Raw genomic sequence first — 27,459 nt, forward strand, 5'->3', positions numbered from 1 at the left:
AGCAACGAGCCCCCTGTGACCGGTGACCGACTAGTACATTAGGCAACGCAACCGACCCCCTGTGACCTGTGACGTTGCTTGCATACAACTACGTACAGTATTGTGAGCGGCGTTAACAATCAGTGCAGACTCATCACCATGAAATATGCATCACCTGTGCGAACGAATTACTCTTGATATTACGAAAGTGTGTTCTACTTGAATGTTCTACCATGGCAGTAGTACAATATATATGGTGGTGCGCAACGTTGCAAGATTCGGCTAACAGCTTGGAGCCACGGAAAGACCTTGGATGCCCAAGTTTGATGTCGAGTGACCTGAAATTTCCTGAAAGCGACTTTGTCCCGGTAAACACGCTCTGACACCTCAGAATATGGTCAAGTTCCAAGTGACACCACCGCCACCGCAGCAGGAACTTCACAGCAAGTCTTATATCACGACATTAGATTCATAAACCCATCAGAAACTTGGCGTGGATCCATACAACAGTGCAGCTATCCTACTCTAGCATCCCAGATTTTTCTGGAAAGCGGTCCATTTACATCTATGTCTATCAGTGACGTTACCTTCTTTCTACTTGCACCTTCCACCAAGACAACCATCTCGCGTTTGAATTAGACACCTTTTACGCATCTGTTCACTAATCGATGACCACAGATTTTGCAAACTTGCCCCCATGTGCGAGATTATCTCCGGAGACAGCAGAGCGGTATGCTATCGCGACAGAGAAGGGAGGATGGGAGCTAGACACGGTGGAGATGTGGTGGAGGGATAGACAGCCGTATCTGGCTTCGAGAGGGTATATGCTCCGACCTCGGTATCATGCAGGTTGGAAACCTTCCTGGCTAGGGACGAACGTTGATCCCGAGTATTGTGAGGATTCAATCGAACAGCTGGTAAGAGCGCTGATTAATGCTCTCTCACCAACGCTTCTTACTTTGAATTCCAGCTTCCACAAATTTTAGACGCGAGAAAGGATGATGGCACTGTTGTCTGTCTGAAAAAACTCAAATGTACAACCAACGAAATCGAGATTGCACGCTATTTAACCTCACAATCAAACCCACGAGATTCTCGCAATCACTGTGTCCCTATACTAGACACATTCCATGATCCAATCGAACCAGAAACAACTTATATCGCTATGCCTCTTCTCCGACCTTTTGACGACCCCGAGTTCGGTGCCTTTGGCGAGGTTCTTGACTTCATAAACCAAACGCTGGAGGTGAGGCTTTGGGGTACGAGTAATGGACAAATGTTGATTTTCAACAGGGAATTGCCTTTATGCACAGCTTAAATGTAGCACACAGGTAATGTCCCGCTATACATTTCATAACTTCACTTCCCTAAACGTCCGCCGTGATTGGAAGAGACTGTGCAGGTCCTAACATCATGATGGACGCCCGTCCCCTATACACTCAAGAGTGGCACCCAGTACGACGTAACTACACCACAGACGGCGTGTACGAACTTCAACCTCGTGCTAGAATTGACTTCCCTGTGCGCTACTTCTTCGTCGATTTTGGCCTTGCAACGCGGTTTGAGCCTGGTCAGCCGAGACGCGTCACAGGCGGCAAAGGTCGAGACCAGGATGTGCCTGAACTCTCGAACGTCGTACCCTACGACCCGTTTAAAGTTGATGTTTTCATTCTCGGCCATTTATATCAAACGGATTTTCATGAGGTGCGTGCCAGGCTGAGGCGTCTATTCAGAAACTACTGAGTTGACTCGTGGTTTCTATACAGAAATTCCACGGTTTAGATGCCCTGGTGCCTTTGGTACATAGCATGACTGCTGTCGATCCGAGCGTTCGGCCCAGTGCACAACTTGCCTTGAACATCTTCCAAGAAGTTCGGAATGAAATCGAAACTGCTACTCTTCGCCGAAGACTCGCCCGCCGTGACGAGTCGTTTCCGGAACGCGTGTTCAACGACGCATTGGCTGCCGTTCGAGAAAGCGCAAAGTCATTAGCCATAGGGTGGATGAGCCTATGAATTGCTTTTGATATACAGCTCTTGATGCCAGGGCACAACTTAGGCCACCTGGTGGCCTGATTACGAGCAATGGCCCGACCTTGTGCAGTTGAGCCTGACCATAAGTAATGTAATGTCAATGTCACCGAATTATTCCCACTTCTACTCCAGATCAAAGAAGTGGTAGGAGGTAGTGATATGTACCCTATATAGCTCCGTGAAGCAAGGCAGCGAACATTGAGCTCGTCATTCTTCCTAGTTACGTTGATATGAGGATGGAGGAGAAGGATTTATATGTGACAGTACATGTTCCTACATAATCAGTGGTATTTCTCGAAAGAGTTCAATAACAGTGGTATACATAATCGATGAGAAATATAATGCTATTCCTTCTCCATAATAAATATACATTGAAAGCAGAGCGATAACAACGAGAGCAAAGTGATAGCAAAGACAACAAAATAGCTGGAAGCGAGTAGTTCATTAATCAATAGAAGGTAGCATAAACCCAGCAGGACGAGGCAGAGGTCCGTAAAGGAATGGGGCTTGCTCTTTTGCTATATTTCAAAAAGTTCAGTGAAGATGATAGAGGTGTATTAATCGGGACTCGTACCCTTCCGGAATTCCGTTAAAAAGGGTGGAGGGTACTCTGACGAGATGATATCCTCGTCAATGAGAGGACAAGACCGAGATCGAGCTGGTGGCAATTTGCGACAAGACCTGGGAGCTATGGGACAGGATTTAAACTTTTTATGGAGTGACAAAATCAAAGTCTAGCACACTTACGGACGTCAACTAAAGTGTTGCAGTCACCAGAGATTGAATGACCGTGACTGCATATCGACAGATCTGTGAGACGATGGACGGGTAAAGCCTCTGCACGCTGACTTCTAGGCCGCAGGCAGCTATGTAGACGCTGCCTTTCCTTTTCACTGGTAGTCTAACAATAGTTGAGCGCCTGGGCAGAGAAACGCAATATATGTGGATAGTTACTAGCACGGAAGCTCGGAGCTGGGCGACATCACCGTATAGAATGGAGATCGCTTTTGAGAGACCTTTTACCATCTCAATGCATTCTTGATAGAATGAAGTAGTAGAAAGCGCCTGGGCACGATAAGCAGCCGCCTCATCTTTGTATCTGGAAGACAAGCTCAATAACTGGCTTTTGTGGCGCATAAATGGTCGTAAAAATGAGGAATCTTACAGAAGAAGTTCACCTTCCACTTGTATTATGAAGTTCGGATTCGTCAGAAGGCCATCCTCCGTAGCGCTGGAGAATATATCATAGGTCTCCCTTTATTATTGCTTTGAGGTCTCTTATTTTTGTCGTTGGAAGTTGAGACCGTAGTATACTGTAGGCAAGGCTATGATCCCAAGAGCACCGGTGATGTAACCAAAGATATCGATGGACATTGTCTGTTGTCAGTGAGACAATGCGCAACGGCAACTCTTGAGTACGCGCGAAAAGTAAAAGTAGAGTTAGAATGCTGTCGCGCCATTTTATACCAGTCCAGAAGGTTGAGCGTAATGCCTGGAATTGCTCATAGATCTGGCCACGAGGTAGACAGCACGAGATTGATTCAAGTCACAGTATTTGCAGCGCTCGCAGTCGCTTACAGTCTTGCAAGGACTCGGATATGTCCGTAGCGGAGTTCGATTACGATCTAAATTGCAACTGCAGCACGATTTGCTCCTCGAAGCATTGGATATGTCCATTGGCCTCAGTACACAAGGCTTCCCGAGGCCTCAGCCCAGCGGTTAGCGCAGCTAACAAAAAATGGACATTATAATCTTACTAAAGCAGAACTTCTCTGGCATGGCTTACACATAACGTCGAAACGCCCAGGCCATAATTTACGGCCAAGATATGAAGAAGGACGGGCACCAACATATCTCCCGTCTTTTGTGAAGATTCGATAAGGCCTATTGTGTGTCTCCTTCTTTCTATCGCGCGTCCTGTATTTGCCTTCACTAGGTGCTTCATGTAATTGATGCCACTCGTAAAGACGGCCTAAAGCGCGTCAGCAGTACTTCCACTGAGATTGAAATCGGACAGTTCCTTTCGTCTTCAGAGCTGATTTGGAATCCCATGAATCATTGCATGCCGATTCTGGACCTTTTTTCTGACCCTATATCTCAAGATATATCCTATATGGTCATGCCTCATTTACGCCCCTTGAATGATCCTGAATTTTGTTACCTGGGCGAAGTAATTGATTTATTGGCCAAACATTACAGGTATGTGCGCGAAATCTTTCCTGTTCAGCAATCTTTTACAAAAATTTTATCTAGGGAATGTCGTTTATGCATGGCCACAATGTCGCTCACAGGTAAGATAGGTCAATGTCTTCGATTGCACAGCTTCAGTTTTGTCGCAGGGATTGTACAGATCTTAACATTATGATGGATGGGGCCGCTCTCTATCCAGATGGATTCCATCCTATTCGCATGAACTACTCCAGGGATGGAGTCTTCAAGGTCGAACCGCTCCCTCGCATCGACAACTCAGTTCGCTACTACTTCATTGATTTTGGGATGTCAACCAAATTTGCTACCGGAGCATCCCCCTATGTCGTTGGTGCTAAGGGCAGGGATCAAGATGTTCCTGAGCTCTCGCGGGATGTTCCCTACAATGCATACGAAGTTGATATCTATACCCTTGGAAATCTATACCGCAAAGAGTTCTTTGAAGTACGCACTGCAGTCTGGTTATGACTTTGAAGCTGGTAGTAATCTGTTAACAATTACCAGAAATACCAAGGGATGGATTTTCTTATTCCTCTTATCGATGCTATGACAGAAGAAGAGCCGGACCACCGACCGTCTGCTACGGTTGCTTTACCACTATTCCGTCGCATTCACAATAATTTGGACAGCGAGCTCATCCGGTTACGCTTGAGACCACGTTACGAGACGGTTTCGGAGCGAATAGTTAGGGACACTTGCGGCCGCAAAAGAGGGGATCAGCACGCTGAAGCGGTTTGTAGGGCAATAAAAGTCGTCACTAGTATGTTGGTCATTTCACTCCAGTATGAGCCTCCTTTGAGTCTATACAATTCTTCATAGATTACATTTGAGATCTCCGATGCTGATCGACCAGTATTATTACTACCAGCATAACTTATCAATACTACACATTGGTGGGTTTCCAGTACACGTTACGTCAATGGCAAATTAACACACTTTTTTTCCTTTATGAAATAGGGGGCAGGATCTGCATTAATGTATCTATACTTTCAACTCTTGAGCATCATACCAAATGTATCTAGTAGTGTATGGCAAAAATATCTCACTGACTCTGCCAATACGAAATAACTCATCCAGCCTACCAGAGTGTCCGAAGCTGTATGTAATCAAAACTCCAAGGTCTTAGGTGTGTATGCGTAAACCATGGCGCTTCAAGCTGCAATTCCGAGTCTGGACCCGCTTGACCGGTACGTATGCATTCAGGCCTCGAGGACTGGCTGCAGTTACGAATGGAAATTGACACGCAGCAGACAAAAAAAATAGCTTTCTGGACCGGATGAGGAATTCCCGTCGGTTTGTAGGCGCGGCCACGCTGTGATCACGATCAAGCATAACGGAAGGCAGCTTATACAAGTTACACGTATAGGTGCCGCTAGAAAAAGCAAGGCATTCCCCAAGCATCTCCAGCTAATTTGAATTATCCTCATAAAACAGATAGCTTGATCATCACATCAGCGAGACCTTGAGGCACAGTCGCAATACGCTTCAGTCCACCTCCAAGCTGTAGCATGGAGGTGGGTGCAACACAGGTCTTTCCACACGAAATTCTACTGTGCTGACGCCCATTCCTTTATATTATGTTCATCATCATCAGTTCGCTTGTGAGAGTGTAGGAGTAAATCCGGAGTATATCAGGACACTAGCCTGATACGAGCAAATAGAATAGAAAGACCTAGTTTATTATTTTTGTATAGGGGGTTGGGGGTTACTCTGAAGCACATTTGAAGTTTATCACGCGATGTACAGTGAAATGGGACCTTGGAATACTTATACCTTCCTTGCACCAAATTCCTTGGTAGTCAGAAGTCCGATGAAAGGGGCTACAACGCATTTAACAAAGATTATAAAAGACAATTCTTCAGATAATTGTCGTACAATGTACAGGGACCCTCACGGTTGTCGCCCCTTGATTCATTTGTATATGTTGAGGTTGATGGCTGAATGCGCTCCTTCAAGGTCTCGACTTCTTTTATGTCAAGGAATATATTACAGGGATTAGATGCTTTCTATCGTAACATTCAAACTATGGATTCTAACTGCGAAGGCTCAGTAAAAATATATATTAGGAAGTGAAAAGGAGTGAAAACGCACGAAACTATGCTTATAAGTTAATCCAGAATACAACAACAATTTCCCGCCCTTATGATTGATAAGACGTTACATGTATATGCTCTTAGAAGGGATTCAGTTACCAAGGATAAACAAGCGAAGGTTGACGCACCGACAAGAATTATTTTTATTGACCCACAAAGCGAATCAGACTGTTGATGCCTCCTTTGGCTACGGCCACGGTCCCGTGAAACACACGTTCAGAAATGCTTTCATTCCTAGATCGTAGACGCCAGTTCGACATATTGTTGTCCAGCTTGGAGTGAATTCGACGAAATGCAGCCATAGCAACGGAAGCGGAAGGTCGTAAATTGGGGTCCTCTTGAGTCATTATTTCGATGAGCGGCACAAGAAAATCAAGGTTGTAATATTTCTGATGAAGACGTTATGATTCACTTGACAATGAGCTAGTTGACTTCGGGAAACATACTTCAAAAAGCTCTTTCCGGTACAGATTACCCAAAGTGAATATATCTACCTTATAAGCATTGTATGGAACGTCGCAAGAAAGTTCAGGGACATCTTGATCCCTACCCTTGGCACCAACCACAAAGGGGGGGTCACCAGGCGCAAATTGGGTCGATAAGCCGAAGTCAATAAAATAATAGCGGACAGGGTGATCGATTCGAGGAAGAGGTTTTAACTCGAACACCCCATCAGTGGAGTAGTTCATCCGAATTGGATGAAACCCTTCGGGATATAAAGGTGCTCCATCCATCATGATATTCAGTCCAGTGCAATCCCTATAACACTTTAGTGGCTGTTGACATCGGCACAGAAAGACACCCATACCGATGGGCAACTCTGTTGCTATGAATAAAAAATATCCCCTGGGAACAGCTCGAGTCTGTTTTGGAAATATTAAGAGATGACCGACACACCTGTAAGGTCTGACCAACGAAATCAATGATTTCTCCGATGAAACAAAACTCAGGATCGTCAAAGGGTCGAAGGTGCGGCATCACGATATATGATGTATCTTGTTCTATTGGGTCAGCAAAAACGTCCAGTATGGGGACACAGTGATTGAGAGGATTCCACAAAAGATCCATGGACGAGAGCGACTGCCCAATGGTGATTTCGTTGGAAGTCTTTGAAACGCGCTTAATGGAGACAACCAGCCCATCCGTGCGATTCGCGTCGATAACATGGGGTACCTACCACAGGTTGAATCAGCGTCGCATGCTACTGAAAAGTATTGTAAACATAGGATAAACGCACTATTGGTCTTATTGCATCTTCACAAAACATAGGATCGAGGTTCGTACCTAGCCAGGAGGGGATCCAATCAGGTTGGTAGCGGGGACGCAATTGGTACCCTTGTTCTTTGATCGTCGGTTGTAGGTCGCGCCAGACCTGTTCGGATCTATTCAGATCGTACTGACCATTCCTGGTAGCCTCCTCATAGCGAGCAACGACAGCGGGGGGTAGCCTTGTGAAAGAGGGCCACTGAGAACGATCTTCGTTCATCTGGAGTTGACTGCCTACATACAGTTAATGTACAGTCCAGCCAAGGTGCGACCGTGTCGGTGTTTTTTGACAGCTGTAAGTGAAACCTGTGCAGTAAAAACGAGGTGTACCCCGAATAGGCAATTCGGTAATATTTAAGACTCAGCAATAAGTACTACTCTGCTTGGCTACATACTTGAAGCAACATGAGTGTCCAGCGTGTGGACGGCTTAAAATGCACATTGGACCCACAACACTCTGCAGTCTTCACTGCTGCTGCATAAAAGCAATGCCCTTTATGATCAATTCAATTCCTTTTTCTCGGATTTCTCGACTCAAGCTCAACCTGAGATTTTTCTTTTTTTGCCATCCAATTCTCTTTGGTCAGTCAGATATAACATCAGGATCATACATAGCGTCTTTCTTATATCGCTTCCCTTAACTATAGCTTCTTTCGGACCATGTCTATTGACATCTTTGGGTACATCGCAGGGGGCTTGGGGATCATTGGCCTGATATACAGCGTACTGCATTCACAGCTTCCAACGACGAAATTGAAGAGTTTAGACGCCATCATTCAAGAGACGCAGGACCTTTTCCATAATGCCACTGAAGACGGCCTTTTCGTCAACCCTCGATTTGTCACACAAGTGGAAGACGAACTATTCTAGTAAACTCAGCTTTTTTTTTTCAAGCTTTTATATACCGCCTTACATGAATATTTATCAGCTACCGCAACCAAACGGCGGATCTTCGCACGCGGGCACTATGTACAAATTCTATATTTCAAGAATATATTGAAATGGCGCGAGGACTATCACGCACCATATCTATTGTACATGCCAATGTTGCAAAATTACGATCTTCCGTGTTGGTGGGTATTCTCTTCGTTATTTTGTACAAGGAGTGATAATCAATGCTCCATTAATCAGACCACTTCAGAAGAAGAAAGGAAAAGGTTGTATGGATCTGGTCGGCTGCGCAATCGTATGGCTACTCTGGCTCCCAACCATTCTCTGGGCGGTACCACTGAAAATTGTCATCGCCCGATTTCTGTAAATGACGATCAACGGACTCTCGTACATATACGTATGTCACCCGTCTCATAGATCAAAGAATTTACTCATTTATATTTAGCTTGTGTAGCACAACAACAGGCACGTCGAAGTCGCTTTCGCTCTCGATCATGCCCCCCTGCGCATGGGGATCATGCTTCCGTAGCGTTTCCCTCAGTTGTACTGAATTTGCAAGATGATGTTCAACCCAGTCTGTCTGAGATCCCCACACCAGTGTTTTATGGCCCTCTACCGAACCACACTGGTTTTCTCTTAACCGCTTGGAACAAGCCGGCGTAAATAGCAGATTTGTCTATTGTGATCTGGTTTTCCGTGTTCTACACGTCCCTTCATGTCCACACATATTTCTTCACACTTCACACTCCCCCCTTCATTCATCGCTTATTTGTTATATTCCAGAGAGACCAGGGTCTCTTGATTTGCTATACTGAAGTTACGTTTCGGACGTTTCGGAATAAGTCATGTTTTCATATCCTTACAAGAGAAGGACTTTCGCAGTGTTTGGGCTGAAAATGATGTATTTTTTCTAATGTAAGCTTACTGCTTCCCTGGGATTGCATTACATTATCACGCTTTACAGCTCAGGACAGAGGAATGTTAGTCAGTACATTCGTACTACCTTACGCTCCTAGTGGATGGAAGGAATTTACACTAGTTCGGCGTCTTGTTTGCGCATATCTTGGTACTAAACTGATTCATGCCTTCTTGCTCAAGAATGTTTTTTTAGTTCGTGTTACAGATGGCATGTGGGTGCTTGTACTTGTATATCTGAAACTTGTGGATCTAACATAAGCAAATAGCAGATACTCGATGATCGTCGGACCACTAAGTTTTTGTGCGATATTTTTTCCCCCGTGGATTTGAGTCTATCAGTTTGATATTCCTAAGGATGAAGCTCATCGTGTTCTAGGATGAAAGGGGTGGGATCCAGATATCCCAGCGTTATTGCGTACAGAATCCTATGATACAATCCCTAAAGTGGACATTTCATTATAGGAAATATTTTACTCAAAGAATTCCAGCAAGGAAGGTGAACTGACTTATACCCCAGATATTGTCCGAGCTTGACCTTATTTTGCTTCAATCGGCGTCTTGGCCCTTCGCGGCCCTCACCAGCGTCCTTCAACTGAATGTTCACTAGTGTATTGACATGGCATTCAGTCAAGTCTTAGTTTGCCATTGGCGCTGACGGGACGTGGTTGTCTCTTAGCGAGTGATATTTGACACTATCGCAGCTACTTTCGAAGGTATTAATTATCTATAAAGATCTGGATCTGTTCGTTCAAATTAATATTGTGAGCTCGTCGTCTTTCTTTCCGTGTAGTTGCGTTAACTTTACTGACTGAATCACCGCCTAGCTACTGCACTCCACTTTCACCTTTGACCTGCGATATCAAGTACATGATTCATCGGCAGTATTTTGATTTGGTCAGGACTCTAATCAATGTATAATATGGCATTATAACTGGGCCACGACTACGTAAGTGATATTTATCTCTCATGGACTACGTTGATGGAGATGACGGCCAGGCCGGTGAATGTTTGATTTATCCGAACTCAGGCACAACGAAACGAGCTCTCCGAGAACTGCAATGCGGCAAGTCACCAGTGGGTGATAATTTTCTTGCCTTAATATTTTCTGTCTTTTGGTTTAGGTTCAGACAGAGGGCAGGTCGAAAGCGGTACAGCAAAGTGAAGCCTGTCAAAGAAGGAACTGAATGCCCAAAAATTCTACAAGTTATATCTTGACATGTACATCCTTTGTAATCAACTTTCTTCATGGACAGAATACCTCCAATTTGCGTATAGCATCTGCATCGTATCCAACCGATTTCGCTGGCATCCAGTGACCAACTTCGTCTCTGTTTTCACGCGCATGACTTTATCAAGTTATGAAGTTCCGGCTCGCCTAAACCCAGTGCGAACTAAACTAAACTCGTCGAAACAATCTTATTCGTCTTTATTTCCCTCACAGCCAGCTCGCAGAAGTTTCCATATGTCATTCATTCTCATTTGATCAATTAGGTCGTGTATCACAAAAATCAAGCCTTGTGAGCTGCCTCACACCTCACACCAGCCTGGTCACACTTGAACGAACCCAACCGTCTTAGGGAATTCTCGCCGAGGTAGGAGGTGACCCGAGACACATACCAGAAACATAGAGATGAGAGAAAGGACCGTGTTTGAATGCTGACATGGCCGTATCTGCATAATGGTTGATTTGCATATTTCTAATATCTTCTCACAGCGATCAATAGTCCTTTACCAGGAATTAACGTCCTCAGGCTACAGGTCCAACTTAAAGCAGTATGAACTTGACAATGAGACCTGTTTATTTCGGGTTTTCTATACATTAGCTACAAGTATAAACGGCTAGTATGAGCGGTTGATATTTTCATTTGAAAGCAACTGTACGTCCATTTTGGTTGCTTGTTATCTTTATGGGGGACTCAATCGAGACGGATCAGATCCCTTGACAGATCTACCTATCCACTTATGTCTGATATTAGCCTATAAAAGTTCATATAAATGGAACAATGAAACACTGCTTTCACCCATTCCTAATTACTTATTCCCAAGATCCCGATCACTCATTCCTCATATCCCGATCACTCATTCCTAATATCCAGATCATTTATTCTTCACAAGCCCCCGAGCCCCTGATTTCATCTTTGAAATTGAAGGGGCCTCTCACGTATATAATCACTGGCAAAAGGTAAGACTGAAGTTACACAGAGTGCCCTACCGCGACATTTATCCCGCTACGTTTGGCTTAAAATCCTATTTGTTCCCAAAATTTCAATCATACAATCAGTAACGCTCTTACCTTCATCCACATTGTTTGCCGCTAATCCTACTTGAAATTTTCGAAATAGATTGCCCAAATTCGCTCATATAGGCTCTCCTTCCTCCCAAAAAATGACACAATGGCACTTTCACTCACATTCGTCGCGGTGAGTGTATGAGAGATCATACCTTTCGGCTGAAATCTCCAAAACCTCTGATTCTTCACATGCCTGCAGGTGTGGTGACTGCAAAACAGTTACGGCTGTATCTTTCTTTCCTGTATCTGCCCCACATTATGGCGAGTGTGTAAGGTCATGTCATCCACCCTTTATCTAGCAAAGCTTCAGCTAATATTGTCTCCACTCCCCAGGTCTCCACCCATCTTCTGCTCCTTCCATTCCGTCCCCCTCTCCCTCCACAGGTCCTCAACTGCAACAACGCATAAAGCAGATTCTACACTTGCCACTCGTTCCAATGTCTTTATCTAGGGCCACCGAGGATGAAAGCTTGCCACGCGCCTGCTCACCACCGCTCCATCCTCCCTCTCACTCTTCGCGACCGTCATTACCTTCTCAATCTACACTCCTATCACCCCTGACCCCATTAACTTTTCTCATACCTAAAAGACTCCATATTCATCCCTCGACACGCTCTGGACTCCTCCCCTCACAATATGCTCATGCTTTGTGGCTCATCCTCAACATCTGGCCAAGTAATCACCACCCCAATCAACCCTCAGTGCCTTTCATGTTGGAGATAGAGAAACAAGCGTCGTACGAAGAGAGATGGCTCGAACTGGTCTATATACAAAACAAGATTAGCTTGGGCACTGGCGGATAAGGAGTGTTTAGAACACTTACTTGGTACGACACCAACACCCCCAGTAGCCCCAACGACGGCAGCAGAGCGAGAGACTCTGGCGGCCTGGTCCAAGAAGGAAAATTGCGCGCAAAACATCCTGGGACGTACGATCCCGGACTCGACGCTGCGCAAGATTCTCCACAAAACCACAGTGGCTGACATGTGGACCTTAATCACCACAGAAAACGAGAACAAGACCGAACTTGTTCAGTCAGACCTGAGAGACAGGTTAGCTTCTCTACGCTGTGTTGGATTGAGAATATTGAGAGAGGAAGCAAGCCGATACGAAGCGCCTAGAAAGGAAGGCGTGTAAGTATGAGTGGCCCGTGCACCAATATATACCATCAGAAATTTTTTGATTCCGTTCTCTAACTTACCTATAAAGGAGGCCTAGTTACCATGTACCACCTCAGACTCTTCTACGAGATCTGAGGTGAGACCCCCTTTTCCTTTTTCCCCCTTTCGAATACTTAGCTTACTATGATTTAGTCCTTTCTTTAATCATAGCTCCCAAACAATTTGAGGTTATGAGCCCTGCCAACAACGTCGACAACAAAGAATCACTGGGAGTACCGAAGCTCGAGCCAGATGGCTCGAACTGGTCTATGTATAAGATGAAATCGTTCGGGTTTGATCTAGTAAGTAAACTCAGACTTCGACAGAAGATCTGATATATATTCAAAAGAATGTACCTAGTAAGTAAACTGGAAATGAGGCATAAGCTAAGTACTCGTAGGTTTAATCATAAAAGTGTCTCACCTCAGACTTCGACAGAAGATCTGAGGTGTCTGCTTGACAACGACAGCGTATATAAGTGAAGACGGAACCAAAAAAATGATGCGGTATATTAGGTGCACGGGCCACCCCAACTACTGGACCTTCCCAGTTTGGCGCCTGCGCCACTACTTGCCTTCGTACTACGCCGTACGAGGCTTGTCTCTCTCTCTTATTCTTCCAACATAAGACAAGGTTAGAATGGGCCTTGGCGGACAGAGAGTGCGTCAAGCACTTACTGGGTACTGCACCCAAACCATCGTCACCCCCATCGTCGCCTGGTGGAACAGCGCCGACATTGACCCAAGTCCAGCATGAGACACTAACCGCCTGGACAAAGAAGGAATTCTGCGCGAGAAACATTTTGGGCTGAACGATCCCAGACTCTACGCTGCGAAAGATTCTCCACAAAAGCACGGTTGCTGAAATGTGGAAATTGATCTGTCAAGAAAACAAGAATAAAACCGAGCTGGTTCAAGCTGATCTGCGAGATCAGTTAGCCGCAATACGTTGCCCCAAAAAGGGGGACATGCGCACCCACATTGATAAGATCAGGGACATGTGGGAACAGCTAAGTTCTGCGGGCGTACACCTGAGCGACAAAGAGAAGTCCTCAATTGTCATGAGGTCCTTACCCCCAGCATACACTTCATTCGTATCCTCATTATCTGCCGCCGCTCATATGAACAGAAAGACAGTAGATCCAGAGACTTTAATCACGTACCTTCTCCAGGAATACGATCACCTCACAATTTCCTCCAAGAAATTGAGCGCAAACTCCAAAACGGAAAACACAGCTATGATAGCCACCTTTAACTCAACATCCTCCTCAACATGTCAAGGAAACTAATAAAACTTAATAAAACTAAGTGAAACTCAGCCGCTGCCCGAGAGGCTATAGAAACGACTTTATTATTTACCTAAGTGAAACTACAATAGATGTTAGTTTAAGGTGATCTCTAATAAATGTAATGTAACATACCTCAGCCGCTGCCCAAGAGGCTATAGAAACGACTGAGGTATTCCTATACTAAACCCCCTACTACTTATAGTTGGAGGTGCTACTTGCTACAGTATAATGACTCCTAGGAGAACAATGGCTGCTTTGGCAGAGACCGGGTTTATCCGGTTTTGTCAAAAAAGACTCACATGAAAAGAAAGTCGAGGACTCCGACAATGATCCGAGAGAAAAAAGCCAGAGCAGGCCAACCTTGCGCTAGTAGAACACGAGGAAGAGGGAATATGGAGTGCCATAGCATCCCCACAACTTACCAGATCACAGGAGTCAGCATCCTATGCTGGAAATAAAGCACTTGCTAATGTGATCAACTCGGAAACTGTTGAGCTATATAACTCTGGGGCCACTGCCCACTTCACTCCCTATCGTCATCTTTTGAAGTCCTTCCAGAAAATGCCTGCACAACCTATAAGTGCCGCAAATCAGAATTCTTTCGCTGCAATTGGACGGGGCAAACTCACCATTCACATACAAATGGCATCAAACGACCCACTCGGATCACTCTCAAAGACATCTTATATACACCAGACATCGCCCATACCCTAGTCTCAATCAGCCGAATAGATAAGGCTGGCTATAAGACCACCTTTAACCATGGGGAATGCGTAATCAGAAACCCCAGTGGCAAGGTGATTGGCCAAATACCGAATGATGGTGGTGTATACCCCTCTTGCCCCTTTAGATCAGTTAGCTTGAGTGCAAACGTAGCAATCAAAAAACTGAGCTTAATAGACCTACACAGAAGGATGGGCCACATAGCACCGGCTGCAGCAAAACAAATGGTCGTTAAAGGAATGATCCAAGGTATTCACTTGACCTCATCTGTAGAGGATCAATGTGAATCGTGTGTACATGCCAAAGCCACGAGAGAATCCATACCTAAGGTGAAAACAGAACAATGTGCCAATAACTATGGCGACGAAATCCACACCAATTTGTGGGGACCAGCATCAGTTGAAACGCTCGGAGGAAAACATTATTATGTCGTTTTCACAGACGACAAGACGAGAGAGACCCACCTACACCTCCTCCAAAACAAAAGCGACACCTTCAAACAATTTTGCATTTACAAAGCATGGCTCCGCAACCACATGAAGGCTGCCATTAAAACCCTGCACAGCGACAGAGGTGGTGAGTTCCTTAGTGAAGAATTCACCTTGTACCTGCAAAACAATGGCATTGTCAGAAAACTGACTGTCCATGATACACCTGAGCAAAATGGTGTGGCGGAGCGCCTCAACCGCACTCTGCTCGAGAAAGTCCACGTGATGCTCCATAGCAGTGGTCTCCCTCACTATCTGTGGGGAGAAGCAGTCAGGCATGCTACTTGGTTGAAGAACTGCACCTCCACCAAAGCCTTAGATGGCATGACACCGCCCATGGGACAAAACCCAATCTTTCACTCTTGAAAGAATGGGGGTGCAAGGTGTGGGTACATGACCCTACGGGATCAAAACTCGACAGTCAAGTATGGCTTGGACGCTGGATGGGATTTGATGGCGAGAGTAAAGGACATCAAATCTATTGGCCCGGGAAACGGACAGTCAGCGTCAAACATTCTGTCCTCTTCACAAACGCGTCACTCACACATAACGCGGACAACTCCCCTTTCGGGCTTGAAGGGGAGAATAGCCCAGATGACCAAGCACCTAAGGAAAGTCAGATCGTCAAGATCACAGACGACGAACCTTTTGATCCACCTGATCCCCAACACGACCCTCCACAGCCACCTCCTCCTGCTCAACCTCCAGTAGCTCCTCATCGAAGTACACAACTTCGTCAGCCAGCTCAGTATGTGCGGAACCTACTACAAGGAACAGGATCAGTGTCCGGGACCAACCAAGGGCCCCTCTTACCCAGAGGCATCCAGCTTGGCATTGACGATCCTGAGGGCACGGATGAGGAAGAAAGAGACAATGAGGCCTTGAGAGATCTAGCCAAAAATGTCGCCATGGTGGCGCGTATGGCCAACCTTGATGGGATTGAGCCGAGAACCGTTGAAGAAGCCCAAAGACGCCCAGACTGGAATAAATGGGAGTCAGCCATCAAAGAAGAGCTGGAAAGATTAGATAAGGCGAGAACTTGGACTTACACAGAGAAACCGAAGGGCACCAATGTTGTAGGCAGCCGTTGGGTGTTCAAGGTTAAAAAGACCGCTTCCGGCAACATTGACAAATACAAAGCCGAGCTGGTGGCTCAGGGCTTCAGCCAAGTCAAAGGAATTGACTATTTTGACATGTTTGCCCCTGTAGCCAAGATGGCATCCCTGAGAATTATATTAGCAATGGCGGCAAGGAACAACTGGGAGACTCACCAGATGGACATCAAAAGTGCCTATTTAAATGGCGAACTTGACAATAATGAAGTTATATATATGCACCAACCGCCTGGATATAGCGCTCGTGGTTGAGAATCCCTGGTACTGCGCCTAAAAAAAACACTATATGGGCTCAAATAAGCCGGATATTAATGGTACCAAACACTATGCGAAGGGCTTAGAAAGATCAGATTAGCCCGCTGCAAAACAGACAACGCCGTCTTTTACAAAAGTGAAAAAGAGGGACTTACAATCATTGCCGTCCATGTAGACGACATGACATTGATCACCCCCTCAACGACCACCATGACACACCTGAAAAATGACCTGTCAAAGCTATTCGAAGTGAGTGACTTGGGCGAGCTCCATTGGATGTTAGGTATCAAGGTCAAGAGAGACAGGATCGCACATACCTTGTGTATGTCGCAATGCAGTTATATAGACACCATCATCAAGCACTTCAACCTCGAAGATGCAAAGACGTTAGCAATCCCAATGGTGGCAAATACGTACCTGAGCAAAGACCAAAGTCCTAGAACACCCGAGGACTACGCAGAAATGCGAGACATCCCGTATCGTCCTGTTTTGTCAAAAACCCTGGAAGGACACATTGGGAAGCCGTAAAGCGCATCATCAGATACCTAAAGGGATCTTGTGAGCACTGGTTAACATATGGACCTGAAAGGACTGACCTCTTAGGCTATAGTGACGCTGATGGTAGCATGAACGAGAATCGCAGGGTGATCTCGGGGTATGCTATAATGTTAGATGGGGGTTCAGTATCCTGGTACTCTAAGCAACAAGAGGTTGTTGCCCTGTTGATGACGGAGGCTGAATATGTCGCAGCCACCCATGCAACCAAGGAGATCCTGTGGGCAAAGATGTTCATCAACAAAATCTTCAAAGCCAGCTCACCGCCAACCACTCTTTACTGTGATAATCAATCCACCATTGCCCTGTCCAAAGACAGTCAATACCATGCACAAACAAAGCATATTGATGTGCAATTGCACTTCATACGCCACACGGTCGAAGAAGGGAAGATTGAATTAGAGTATTGTCCCACGGATGATATGATAGCAGATACACTTACCAAGGCATTGCCGTCCACAAAAGCGAAGCATTTTGCTGCCGCACTTGGACTCTGTATGGCTTGAGGGGGAGTGTTGGATTGAGAATATTGAGAGAGGAAGCAAGCCGATATGAAGCGCCTAGAAAGGAAGGTGTGTAAGTATGAGTGGCCCGTGCACCAATATATACCATCAGAAACATTTTGATGCTGTTCTCTCACTTACCTATAAAGGAGGCCTAGTTACCATGTACCACCTCAGACTCTTCTACGAGATCTGAGATGAGACCCCTTTTCCTTTTTCCCCCTTTCGAATACTTAGCTTACTATGATTTAGTCCTTTCTTTAATCATAGGTACTTACTTGAATACTCAGACCCTTCTACGAGATCTGAGTCCTTTCTTTAATTATAGCTCCCAAATGATTTGACGCTGCCCCAAAAAAGGTGATATGCGCACACACATTGACAAAGTCCGCGATATGTGGGAGCAACTAAGCGCCGCCGGCGTTCAGCTCAGTGACAAGGAGAAAGCATCCAATATAATGAGATCTTACCTCTAATGTATGCAACCTTTGTATCCCATCTATCAGCGGTTGCCCATTTAAATGGAAAGTCAGTTGATCCCGAGACACTGATCATGTACCTCCTACAAGGGTACAACAGACTGACCATCACAACCAAACGCCCCCACCCGAAAAGTGAGAACGCAGCCATGTCTGCAACCACGTCGACTAAAAGAGGAAGCCGAGGTGGCAGAGGTAGATTTTGAGGCCGAGGAGGGAGACAATATGATCCTAAAGAAAGATCCTCTGAGAAAGGCGAAGTTGAATGCTACAACTGTGGAGGTAAAGGTCACATCAGCCGAGACTGCCCCAGTGAAAAATGCGATCGCAGAAACGATGCAAAAAAGGACACACCAGCCGAAGGAAAGGGGAATGCCCAAGAAGATGGTAACAAGGGCAGGACACCCGAACAGGCAAATGTTGCAATCATTGAGCGTGAAGAAGAGGGGATATGGTGCGCCATAACCCCCAAATCCCTGGCAGAAATAAAAGAGTCAGCTTTCTACGCAAACAACGAGAGCCTTACCAGCCACCACAAGACTGTGGAACTATACAACTCAGGTGCTACTGCTCATTTTACGCCCTACCAAGACCTCTTGACAAACTTCTGAACCATCCCCCCCCAACCTGTCAGTGCAGCAAATCAAGACTCGTTTGCCGCTATAGGAGAAGGAGACCTCATAATCAGGGTGCCAAATGGTGATACCACCACCCAGATCACGCTGAAAGACATTCTTTATGCCCCAGGAATTGCCTATACCTTAGTATCCATTGGCCGGATAGACCAAGCAGGTTATACTGCTACCTTTAAACAAGGAAAATACATCATCACCAATGCTTCAGGTAAGGTCATCGGCCGTGTACCAAGGTTGGGAGGTTTCTACAGATCAAAGTGGTCAGGCCACACAGGAGAAAGTGCGAACATTGCAATTGTAAATGGGCTGATTCAAGGAATCCAGTTGATACCTGGCGACGAGAATACCTTTTGTCAGTTATGCGTACATGCAAAAACAACGCGGGAATCCATACCTAAAGTCAAAACTGGCGAGCGTGCAACTGCATACGGTGATGAGATACATACAGACCTTTGGGGTCCAGCACCTGTTGAAACGCTTGGAGGCAAACATTACTATGTTGCCTTCACAGACAATAAGACATGGGAGACTCACCTTTTCCTGATACGTGACAAGAGCAATACCTTCTCACAATTTTGCATATACGAGGCCTAGCTGCAAAACCATATAAACACTGCTGTAAAGATTCTACATAGTGATCTAGGTGGCGAGTTCTTGAGTGGAGAGTTTGATGAGTACCTGGAAAAGAAGGGAATAGTCAGGAAACTTACCGTCCATGACACTCTCGAGCAGAACGGGTGGCTGAATGAGTCAAACGCACCCTCATGGAGAAGGTACGTGCTATGCTGCATGGAAGTGGATTACCCAAGTTTCTATGGGGTGAGGCAGTCACACCTCAGGCATGTAACTTCGGACCCAATAGTGGTCACTCAGACGGGGTTCTTTTGTTGTGGGAAACCTGTCTCTGAGACCAATAATCCGCCATTTCCTCGAGAACCTTATTCTAAAAATAGATTACCACCGCTTTGCGTGCCTCCTCGAGAGGGTCTCGAAATCGATGAGCCCTTCAGGAGCATCATGACGAGCCCTTCAGGTGTGCATTGGCGAGCCTTGTTGGTAGCCTCAGTACAGTTGCACATTCTATTTTAGTTTGCCATGAAATTCTATACTTCTCACGCTAAGTCTTTTCTTTCTCTTTTCATCTTTCTCTTTTCATTTACGTCTCATCATATTCTCATGCCCCCTCCTCCCGGTAGTCGTGCTGCTCAGCCTACCTCCTCAGGACTGGGCAAACACTTTGTTAGCCCGCAAAAAATCTGAGACAAAAAGAAGACTCAAGTCTTGGTCAAAATTCCAGGCCATGACATGAAGCATCGTCGACTGCTTGACAAGATGGAAGAGCTGTTGTGTCCAAAGCCCCCAGAGCGCGAGCCCCTCCATACTCAAAATCCCAGAGCTGACCCAGACAATGAGGCAATCATTTGAGATGACTTGCCGCAAAGTCTCAGTGCTGTAACAACCAAGAGTTAGTTACTCTGGCGCACACAAGAACACACTATAAAGGTAGTGATGAGGGAGTGGTTACCCCTTAAGCTGCAAAGAGTTTGTTGGTATACAACAGGAGGACTCGCTAAGGAGTCTCCTGGATCTATTGGGGTATATATACTAATACAGAGTGTTTGTACTTATGTACTGTACAGTTGATAAAGTCAGTGGCTGATGATGTCATGGGGCCTAGCCCACATGACCAGCTCCACTGTGTGAGAGAGTTGTATCTAAAATAAGAAGAAGGCAATGCGGCGCGAGAACGAGGAGTTTGAACAAAAGGGGAAGTGCCGTGTGGCACCATGTGAAAGCTAAAGTATACAAGGTTAAAGCGGAGAATGAAAATGAAGGAAAGGTCTGAAAATTGTGTTATCGTAACACTACCCCCCTTCTAAGGCTCGACTTCCAGGCTCGACCAAATACCAGAGGTGGTAGTTAAATTTTCGGGCATAGGTTAAAAAAGAGAATTAAAAAGTTTTGAGTCCATGCCTCTAAGCTTCCTAGGAGCTGAGAGGTTCTTAGAATAAAATTTGCGAACAGCGTCACGGGAATTGTCCAGATGGGCTTCTGGTTCCCACGTTCTGTCCTCGTCTCCATAGCCCTTCCATAGGACTAGGAACTCTAATTTGCCACGCTTCAAGCGTGCATCCACCACCCGTTCAACTTCAAACTCTTTTTCACCTTTCTGGGTGATTACAACCGGTCCGGGCCGGTCTATACGCTGTCCCAGCAGCGGCCCTTTGTAGGGTTTCACATGGCTAATATTGACCGTGAGTACTACCCTCATTCATTTTGGGGGTTCCAGCTCCACTGCGTTGGGTTTGACTTCCTTAATTCGGTAAGGGCCAATCCATTTTTTGGTCAGTTTTCTAGACTGCCGATCTTTTAACTTTAAGTGGTCAGTATCTAACCAGACCAGGTCGCCGACCTTGTAGTCAGGGCCTTAGAGCGTCTACACTCTGCCCTGTCTTTCATCTGCTCTGCAGTTTTGAATAGCGCCTTGCGCGTTTCGTCCAAGACAGACTTCATGTCTTTGGCCATGTTCCCAGCAGCCTCGTTCTTGCTTTTACCAGGTTCTACACCCATTCTGGTCAGGTATGATCTAGTAACCTCGAATGGTGCCTTTCCTGTAGCTGACAACTGTTTGATATTATAAGAGAACTGGGCTATCTTTAGCCACTTGGCCCAATCCGTCTGCCTGTCATTAATAAATATACGGAGGTATTGCTTCAACTCCTGGTTGAGTCTCTCCGTTTGTCCATCAGTCTGCGGATGGAACACCGTTGATAACTTAGGTTTGATGCCCAGCATCCGGCATAACTCTTTTGTAAATCCGCTAGCGAATTGTGGCCCTCTATCGGAGATAACCGTTTCTGGTAACCCATGGATAGACCATACAAAATCTTTAAATAAATCTGCCGTACCAGCAGCAGTAATGGTTTTATTGGTGGGTATGAATACCACTTCTTTGGAGAAACGATCTACTACCACCATTACTGAATCATACCTATTTGACTCGGGCAGCTCCGTTGTGAAATCAACTGATATATCTTGCCTGGGACCAGCTGGTATCGGATTTGGCATAAGTTTACCAGCCGGCGGTTGGTGAGAATTCTTGGCCATGGCACATCTCAGACAGGATTTTACGTATTCCTGTACGTCTTTGACCATGCCAGGCCACATATAGTTTCTGGAGATCAACTCCATTGTTCGTTGCCACCCCGGGTGCCCAGCCACTGGAGTGAGTGTCATGATGTCTATCTATTGCCTTGATCCCTGCGGACTCAGGCACATAGATTTTGTCTTTAAAATGGAAGAGCCTGTCTTCCCATAAATAGTTTTTATTGCCATCAAGGCGCGCCTTCTCTTCTGAGGAGATGTCTTTCTTGAAGACTTCCAGAAGATTGGAATCCTGCCCGATTCTAACATTGGCAACCCTTGATTGGTCTATCAGGGTAACACCTTTGTTGTCATCTTTGATGCCGTTGGCATGATCCTCTCTTCTGGACAAAGTGTCTGCTTTCCCCATTGAAGTTCCCGGTTTATGAATTAAGTTATAATTAAACCTAGACAAGTATACCGCATAGCGGGCCTGTCTCCGGTTCAAGTCTCGGGCCGTCATAAAATACTCCAGATTTTTATGATCGGTCCAAATTTCAAATTGGTGTCTAGCACCTTCTAAGTAGTGCTGCCAGTGCTCTGAGGCTCTAATGATGGCCAGCATCTCTTTGTCGTAAATTTGATAGTTGCGCTCTGTAGGCGACAAACTATGTGATAAATAGGCACAAGGCCTCCAAAGATTGTCAGGGCATTTAATCGACAAAACAGCCCCAGTAGCAAAATCAGAAGAGTCGGTTTCTAGCTGGAACTCTTTGTCTAATTCTGGAAATGCTAATATGGGCGCTGTTGTAAACACCTGTTTAAGCTTATCAAAAGCTTCTTGTTCCTTGGCGCCCCAGTGCCAAACAATGTCCTTTTTAGTGAGATCGTTCAACGGTCTCATGATTTTTGCCAAGTTTTTGATAAACCTTCGGTAGAAATTGCCTAAGCCAAGGAAGGCCCTAACTCCTTTGACGCGAGTGTAACAACCAAGAGTTAGTTACTCTGGCGCACACAGAAACACACTATAAGGAGGATGATGAGGGAGTGGTTACCCCTTGAGCTGTAGAGAGTTCGTTGGTTAACAACAGGAGGACTCGCTGAGGAGTCTCCTTGATCTATTGGGGTATATATACTACTACAGGGTTATTTGTACATGTGTACTATACAGTTGATAGAGACAGTGGCTGATGATGTCATGGGGCCTAGCCCGCATAATCAGCTCCACTGTGTGAGAAAGTTGAGTCCAAAATAAGAAGAAAGGCAATGCGGCGCGAGAAAGAGGAGTTAGAACCAAAAGGGGAAAGTGCCGCGTGGCACCATGTGTGAAAGCTAAAGTACAAGGTTAAAGCGGAGAATAAAAGTAAAGGGAAGGTCTGAAAATTGTGTTACCGTAACAGCGAGTAGGTTCTGGCCAATCCAAGATAGCTTGAACTTTCTCAGGATCCATCCTGATTCCGTTCTGGCCTATGATCATACCAAGGAAGTCTACTTCCTTCGCTTTAAAATTACATTTTTCAGGTTTGACAAATAGGTCCCATTCCTGTGAGCGTTGAAGGACTTCTTGCACGATCCTGTCATGCTCAGCCTCATCGTCCGACTTTGTAAATATTAACAAATCAACAATGTAAATGACGACACAGTTTTCCATATCCGCAAAGATCTTGTTCATCATGCTCTGGAAGGTTGCCAGCGAGTTGGTCAACCCAAAGAACATAACAAGGGGTTCAAAGGATCCTCGGTGGCACGTGAACGCGGCCTTCCAAGCATCTGCTTCTTTGATTCGTACATTATTGTACCCCCATCTGAGATCCATCTTTGTCAAGATCTTGGCACCAGCCAATTTGTCTACTAGCTGACTGATCAAAGGCAGCGGATACACATTTTTAACCATGTGCTCATTCACGTAACAATAGTCCATAATCATACGCTGTCATGCACCAAAGTTGATTGGTAGCATGGACAGGTGTCAATAACGAAGCAAATATTCAAAAAGACTCTCCTTTGCGCCACACAGGCACAGTGCCACGTGGAATAGTAATTAATATTGCCTTTTTCAATCTTGTGGCTGATCAGCACCACCACTATTAGGCAATCCAGTCATGCTCACCTTTGCTTTTCCATCCGGTACTTTCCGCATTTCGGCATTTTGGCAAATTTTTATGTCGCCACTGGCTACACATTGCATTGCGCCCTTGCTTTTGTCATTTCCCTTACTCCCCTTCCTTCCTTTGCCTAGCCCCACCATGGGCCCCTTCCTCTTTTTTTTATTCTCACCTGACGGTTGTTTCTGGATCCCCATTCTAATCCACTTTTTTGTCACCTCCACCCTCCTCCTCCTCATCTTATTTGCACCCCCACCATTTCTGATGTCATCACTTCCTATCTGCTTCCGTCGCCGATCCCTTGACTACCACGTGCCACTGCTGATATCAGCAAAGACCCGGCAGCCGGTCCAAATAGGGCAACAGGTCCATCTTCATGAAGTCGATCTGCCATCATATACTATCAAAACATCGGTCGCTCGTCTTGCCTGGTTGGAGCGTGGGTGGGTAGTTTTTGAGCTGGAGAAGGTCCATCCCCTTGCGTCTCCCATGTTCATCGCTGTCCCATTCACTTGGGTACACTTATCTTTTGTCCATCGTCTTCGCTAAAGCTACACCTACCACATGCTGCCTGGGACTCACTTGTTCCAAATTGGAACTACTCCTCTCCCTCTCTCGTTTGATCAGGTGGTCCAACACAACCAGTCCATTGGTAAGGCCATGGAACTGTTGGATTTGGAATAGGTGGTGGACCGGTGGCTCCAGTTTCTTTTTCTTCAGCAGAACATTCATTTACAGTGCAATTATTTTTGATTTTTGAATCATTTTTATGGACACATATTTTTTTAGAATGCCTGACTGACAATAAAGGAACTGTGTTGATACTGATAGTGTTTTGCCTTGCCCTTTTTTTACTGCATCTTCCCATGACATCATGATTTTCCTGCTCTCTTTTTGCTATTAGACTTTACTTTATGGCTGTATAAACCTGTGACATTACTCATAGCATTCATTGTTCTATCTCTTTTTTTTTTTTTTTTGACAATCTTATCCTGTACTACCTACGCAGGATTCATCAGCATACATTCCTTCCTTCATGTTCTTTCTCATTCTTTTTGCACAGCTATACTGTGCATAGCCTACTTTTCTTTCACTATATAAACCCCTGTATTTTACCTTGTAAAAGAACAAGAAATCCAATCCAGACTTCTTCTCTACTCTCAAGTTCACTACTCTGCTACTTGTGATCCAGTGTGGTCACAACACTTCCCACTTCTACCACTGTTAACTGCTGTCATCGTCACTCGTCACTTTTTGAAAGTGATTGTCATCCCTTTCGATTAGAGTCCTTCTGAGCACTACAGTTTGTGCGTCAGGAGCCTGCTATCACTGGGAACCTTGTCACATCGTCATCCTCATTGTTCTCAAACCTACCTTGTGCTACGATTAGCAAGGTAGTGCTTGTCTATACTCGTCACAAAGCCCCTATCTTTCTATAAATTCAACTATCCCTCCTCCTCAAAACCCACACTCATACACCTTTGGGTTTTTTACTTTGAAGGATCTTTATACATACCACCCCACGAACAACCAGAGCACCCACTGTTCTAGGAGGCAAAGCCCATAAACAAGTTCCGTGGAATCTGGGAGGATTGTGTGTTAGTTAGTTTTTTTGTGTGTGGTTTTCTAACAACAGTTCTCATCATCAACACCGCCCCCTTCCACCATGTCTGTGCGGTTGCGTGCTGCTGAAGAGGGCTTTAATGTTGGCCAGCAAGCTGGCACCCAAGAGCCTCTTGCATCAGGTGTATACAATGCTGGCCCGATGATCCGTCAACGTCAAGATGAGGAACCTCGTGCGCAAGAAATGATGATGCAGCGTAGATCACAGGAGGGTCTCTACCACAAATACAACCATGGGCCTGATTTTGGAGAGAGACAGGCATACCAAGCACCCTGGCTTGACCCACAAAATGTAGCAGGCCCCCGCCATATTATGTATGGTAATGGGTATAGTCATTTGCCACTCTATGGTGACATACACGGACGCAGAGGTGGGCTTTATCAAGACCCTGGAGTACAACCTGGCGCCTACCAGGCAGAGACATGGGCGCAGATGCTTTGAACAGCTACTACTACCCCGCTGCGGAGCATCCACCCCCCCCCCCTAGATAACAGTATACTCCTCAGCATTGTCCATCATTTTTGATCATCTTGCTGCCGCCCGACTTCTTCATCCAAACATGTATTGCCGTTCCGTGTGTTTGTTTATTGACGCTATCATACCACATGTATTATGCTCGTTTTTTTTGTGATTTTACTGCTGTATAGACCACCTTTGCTGACAAATCTCCCTGCGGGCTTGATGGTTGAGTAGGCTCCCACTAATCTCTACATCGTATTGAGTGACTTGCAGGACATTTGATGCTGACAATTTCAATGGATTTCTGACACATCTCATCCTTTCAGCAGGTCCTGCCTCCCTCAACGCTGTACTCAAAATTGATACTATATATTCAAGGTAAGTTGTTCTATCTATAAATGCATATTCCAAATAGCCATTCTCACATCCAATTGATTACATCAGCATACTAAACGTGTCTAGCGCTCTGACGCTCTAGCCTGTTCAGACTCTGATCGTATCTAATGGCCTATGGCTGGTCCTATTCCTGGACCTAGCTATTTGTTTGGTAGAATATACCCTCTGAGAGTCTCAAAAGCTTCACCTTTATACATAAAATGATGCCAAATGCTACTAGTCCGACATCTGAGGCTCTTCCTTCTCCACAGCTGGCTGGACTCGAAGCCTCTCCCCAGTCAGACGTCCTTGTGGCTCTCTCTCACCAACAAAACACCCCGGATTCTGACATCTCAGGAACAGTTGATGAGCGTGCTCAAGACTTTGATCAGGCCAAGCAAAAACTTATGAGCATGGTAAGTGCTATATTCATGGCGCAAAAGTGTGATCACTAACGAGTGCTAGGTGGAAAGTTTTGCCAAAGAACATGGTTTTGAGGCTGCACTAGTGATGGCCGGTAGCTCATTGAATCGAAATGCATCACTCACTCTTGTTCACACTACTGCAGGTGCTACGGATGTAAGTCTCATATCTTACCCCTCAAGTAAACCATTCACTCATGTAATCTCAGTTCTTCCGTGTCCGTTGCTGCATGGATGATGATCAGATGACAAGTAATTTTAAAACTCACATCTAGTAAGTCCCTTGTTTATCTTGAAGCGGTATGCTTATTCCATCATTTCACTAGTAATCGACACTCCTTCCATACAATAGCGAGAGCCTTTGGTAGCAATATTGCAGAAGAGCACACTGCGCCGGGGAATGAAGCTGACCACAGCCGCAAAGATGCCCACACGGCTGGCTTGGGCAAGGCCACAGATGATATTAACCTGATTAGAAAGTTGATATCGGCTTAACTGGATTGGTTCCATT

At 45.5% G+C, this 27,459-nt stretch overlaps 7 protein-coding genes across 7 annotated transcripts; 5 read left to right on the forward strand and 2 right to left on the reverse strand.

Annotated features, from left to right (window-relative positions):
• Positions 1–419: 419 nt before the first annotated feature.
• SERLADRAFT_462393 (uncharacterized protein) lies at positions 420–2,405 on the forward strand (the record flags this gene model as incomplete). Its single annotated transcript, XM_007316031.1, has 5 exons — positions 420–896; positions 950–1,225; positions 1,273–1,310; positions 1,371–1,683; positions 1,746–2,405. 5 exons carry the CDS (start codon positions 648–650, stop codon positions 1,992–1,994), a joined length of 1,125 nt encoding a protein of 374 aa, XP_007316093.1.
• Positions 2,406–2,456: 51 nt separating this feature from the next.
• On the reverse strand, positions 2,457–3,149 carry SERLADRAFT_435776 (uncharacterized protein; the record flags this gene model as incomplete). The annotated part of the gene is made up of 4 exons (XM_007316032.1): positions 2,457–2,530; positions 2,587–2,700; positions 2,760–2,913; positions 2,967–3,149. The coding sequence occupies 4 exons, from the start codon at positions 3,147–3,149 to the stop codon at positions 2,457–2,459; spliced, it is 525 nt and encodes a 174-aa protein (XP_007316094.1).
• Positions 3,150–3,669: 520 nt separating this feature from the next.
• SERLADRAFT_462397 (uncharacterized protein) lies at positions 3,670–5,301 on the forward strand (the record flags this gene model as incomplete). The annotated part of the gene is made up of 7 exons (XM_007316033.1): positions 3,670–3,901; positions 4,115–4,211; positions 4,266–4,303; positions 4,352–4,664; positions 4,725–4,980; positions 5,040–5,113; positions 5,178–5,301. The coding sequence occupies 4 exons, from the start codon at positions 4,269–4,271 to the stop codon at positions 5,048–5,050; spliced, it is 615 nt and encodes a 204-aa protein (XP_007316095.1).
• Positions 5,302–6,163: 862 nt separating this feature from the next.
• Positions 6,164–7,863, reverse strand: SERLADRAFT_447230 (uncharacterized protein; the record flags this gene model as incomplete). Its single annotated transcript, XM_007316034.1, has 7 exons — positions 6,164–6,256; positions 6,312–6,392; positions 6,442–6,702; positions 6,760–7,072; positions 7,122–7,159; positions 7,211–7,486; positions 7,551–7,863. 5 exons carry the CDS (start codon positions 7,797–7,799, stop codon positions 6,457–6,459), a joined length of 1,122 nt encoding a protein of 373 aa, XP_007316096.1.
• A 101-nt stretch (positions 7,864–7,964) lies between these two features.
• On the forward strand, positions 7,965–9,471 carry SERLADRAFT_462404 (uncharacterized protein; the record flags this gene model as incomplete). Its single annotated transcript, XM_007316035.1, has 5 exons — positions 7,965–8,161; positions 8,227–8,448; positions 8,508–8,652; positions 8,711–8,867; positions 8,916–9,471. 4 exons carry the CDS (start codon positions 8,240–8,242, stop codon positions 9,131–9,133), a joined length of 729 nt encoding a protein of 242 aa, XP_007316097.1.
• A 16,263-nt stretch (positions 9,472–25,734) lies between these two features.
• On the forward strand, positions 25,735–26,133 carry SERLADRAFT_435783 (uncharacterized protein; the record flags this gene model as incomplete). Its single annotated transcript, XM_007316036.1, has 1 exon — positions 25,735–26,133. One exon carries the CDS (start codon positions 25,735–25,737, stop codon positions 26,131–26,133), a length of 399 nt encoding a protein of 132 aa, XP_007316098.1.
• A 617-nt stretch (positions 26,134–26,750) lies between these two features.
• On the forward strand, positions 26,751–27,443 carry SERLADRAFT_435784 (uncharacterized protein; the record flags this gene model as incomplete). Its single annotated transcript, XM_007316037.1, has 4 exons — positions 26,751–26,942; positions 26,992–27,105; positions 27,158–27,222; positions 27,275–27,443. The coding sequence occupies 4 exons, from the start codon at positions 26,751–26,753 to the stop codon at positions 27,441–27,443; spliced, it is 540 nt and encodes a 179-aa protein (XP_007316099.1).
• Positions 27,444–27,459: the final 16 nt, after the last annotated feature.

Source organism: Serpula lacrymans, assembly GCF_000218685.1.
Source record: "Serpula lacrymans var. lacrymans S7.9 unplaced genomic scaffold SERLAscaffold_4, whole genome shotgun sequence".
Taxonomy (NCBI): domain Eukaryota; kingdom Fungi; phylum Basidiomycota; class Agaricomycetes; order Boletales; family Serpulaceae; genus Serpula; species Serpula lacrymans.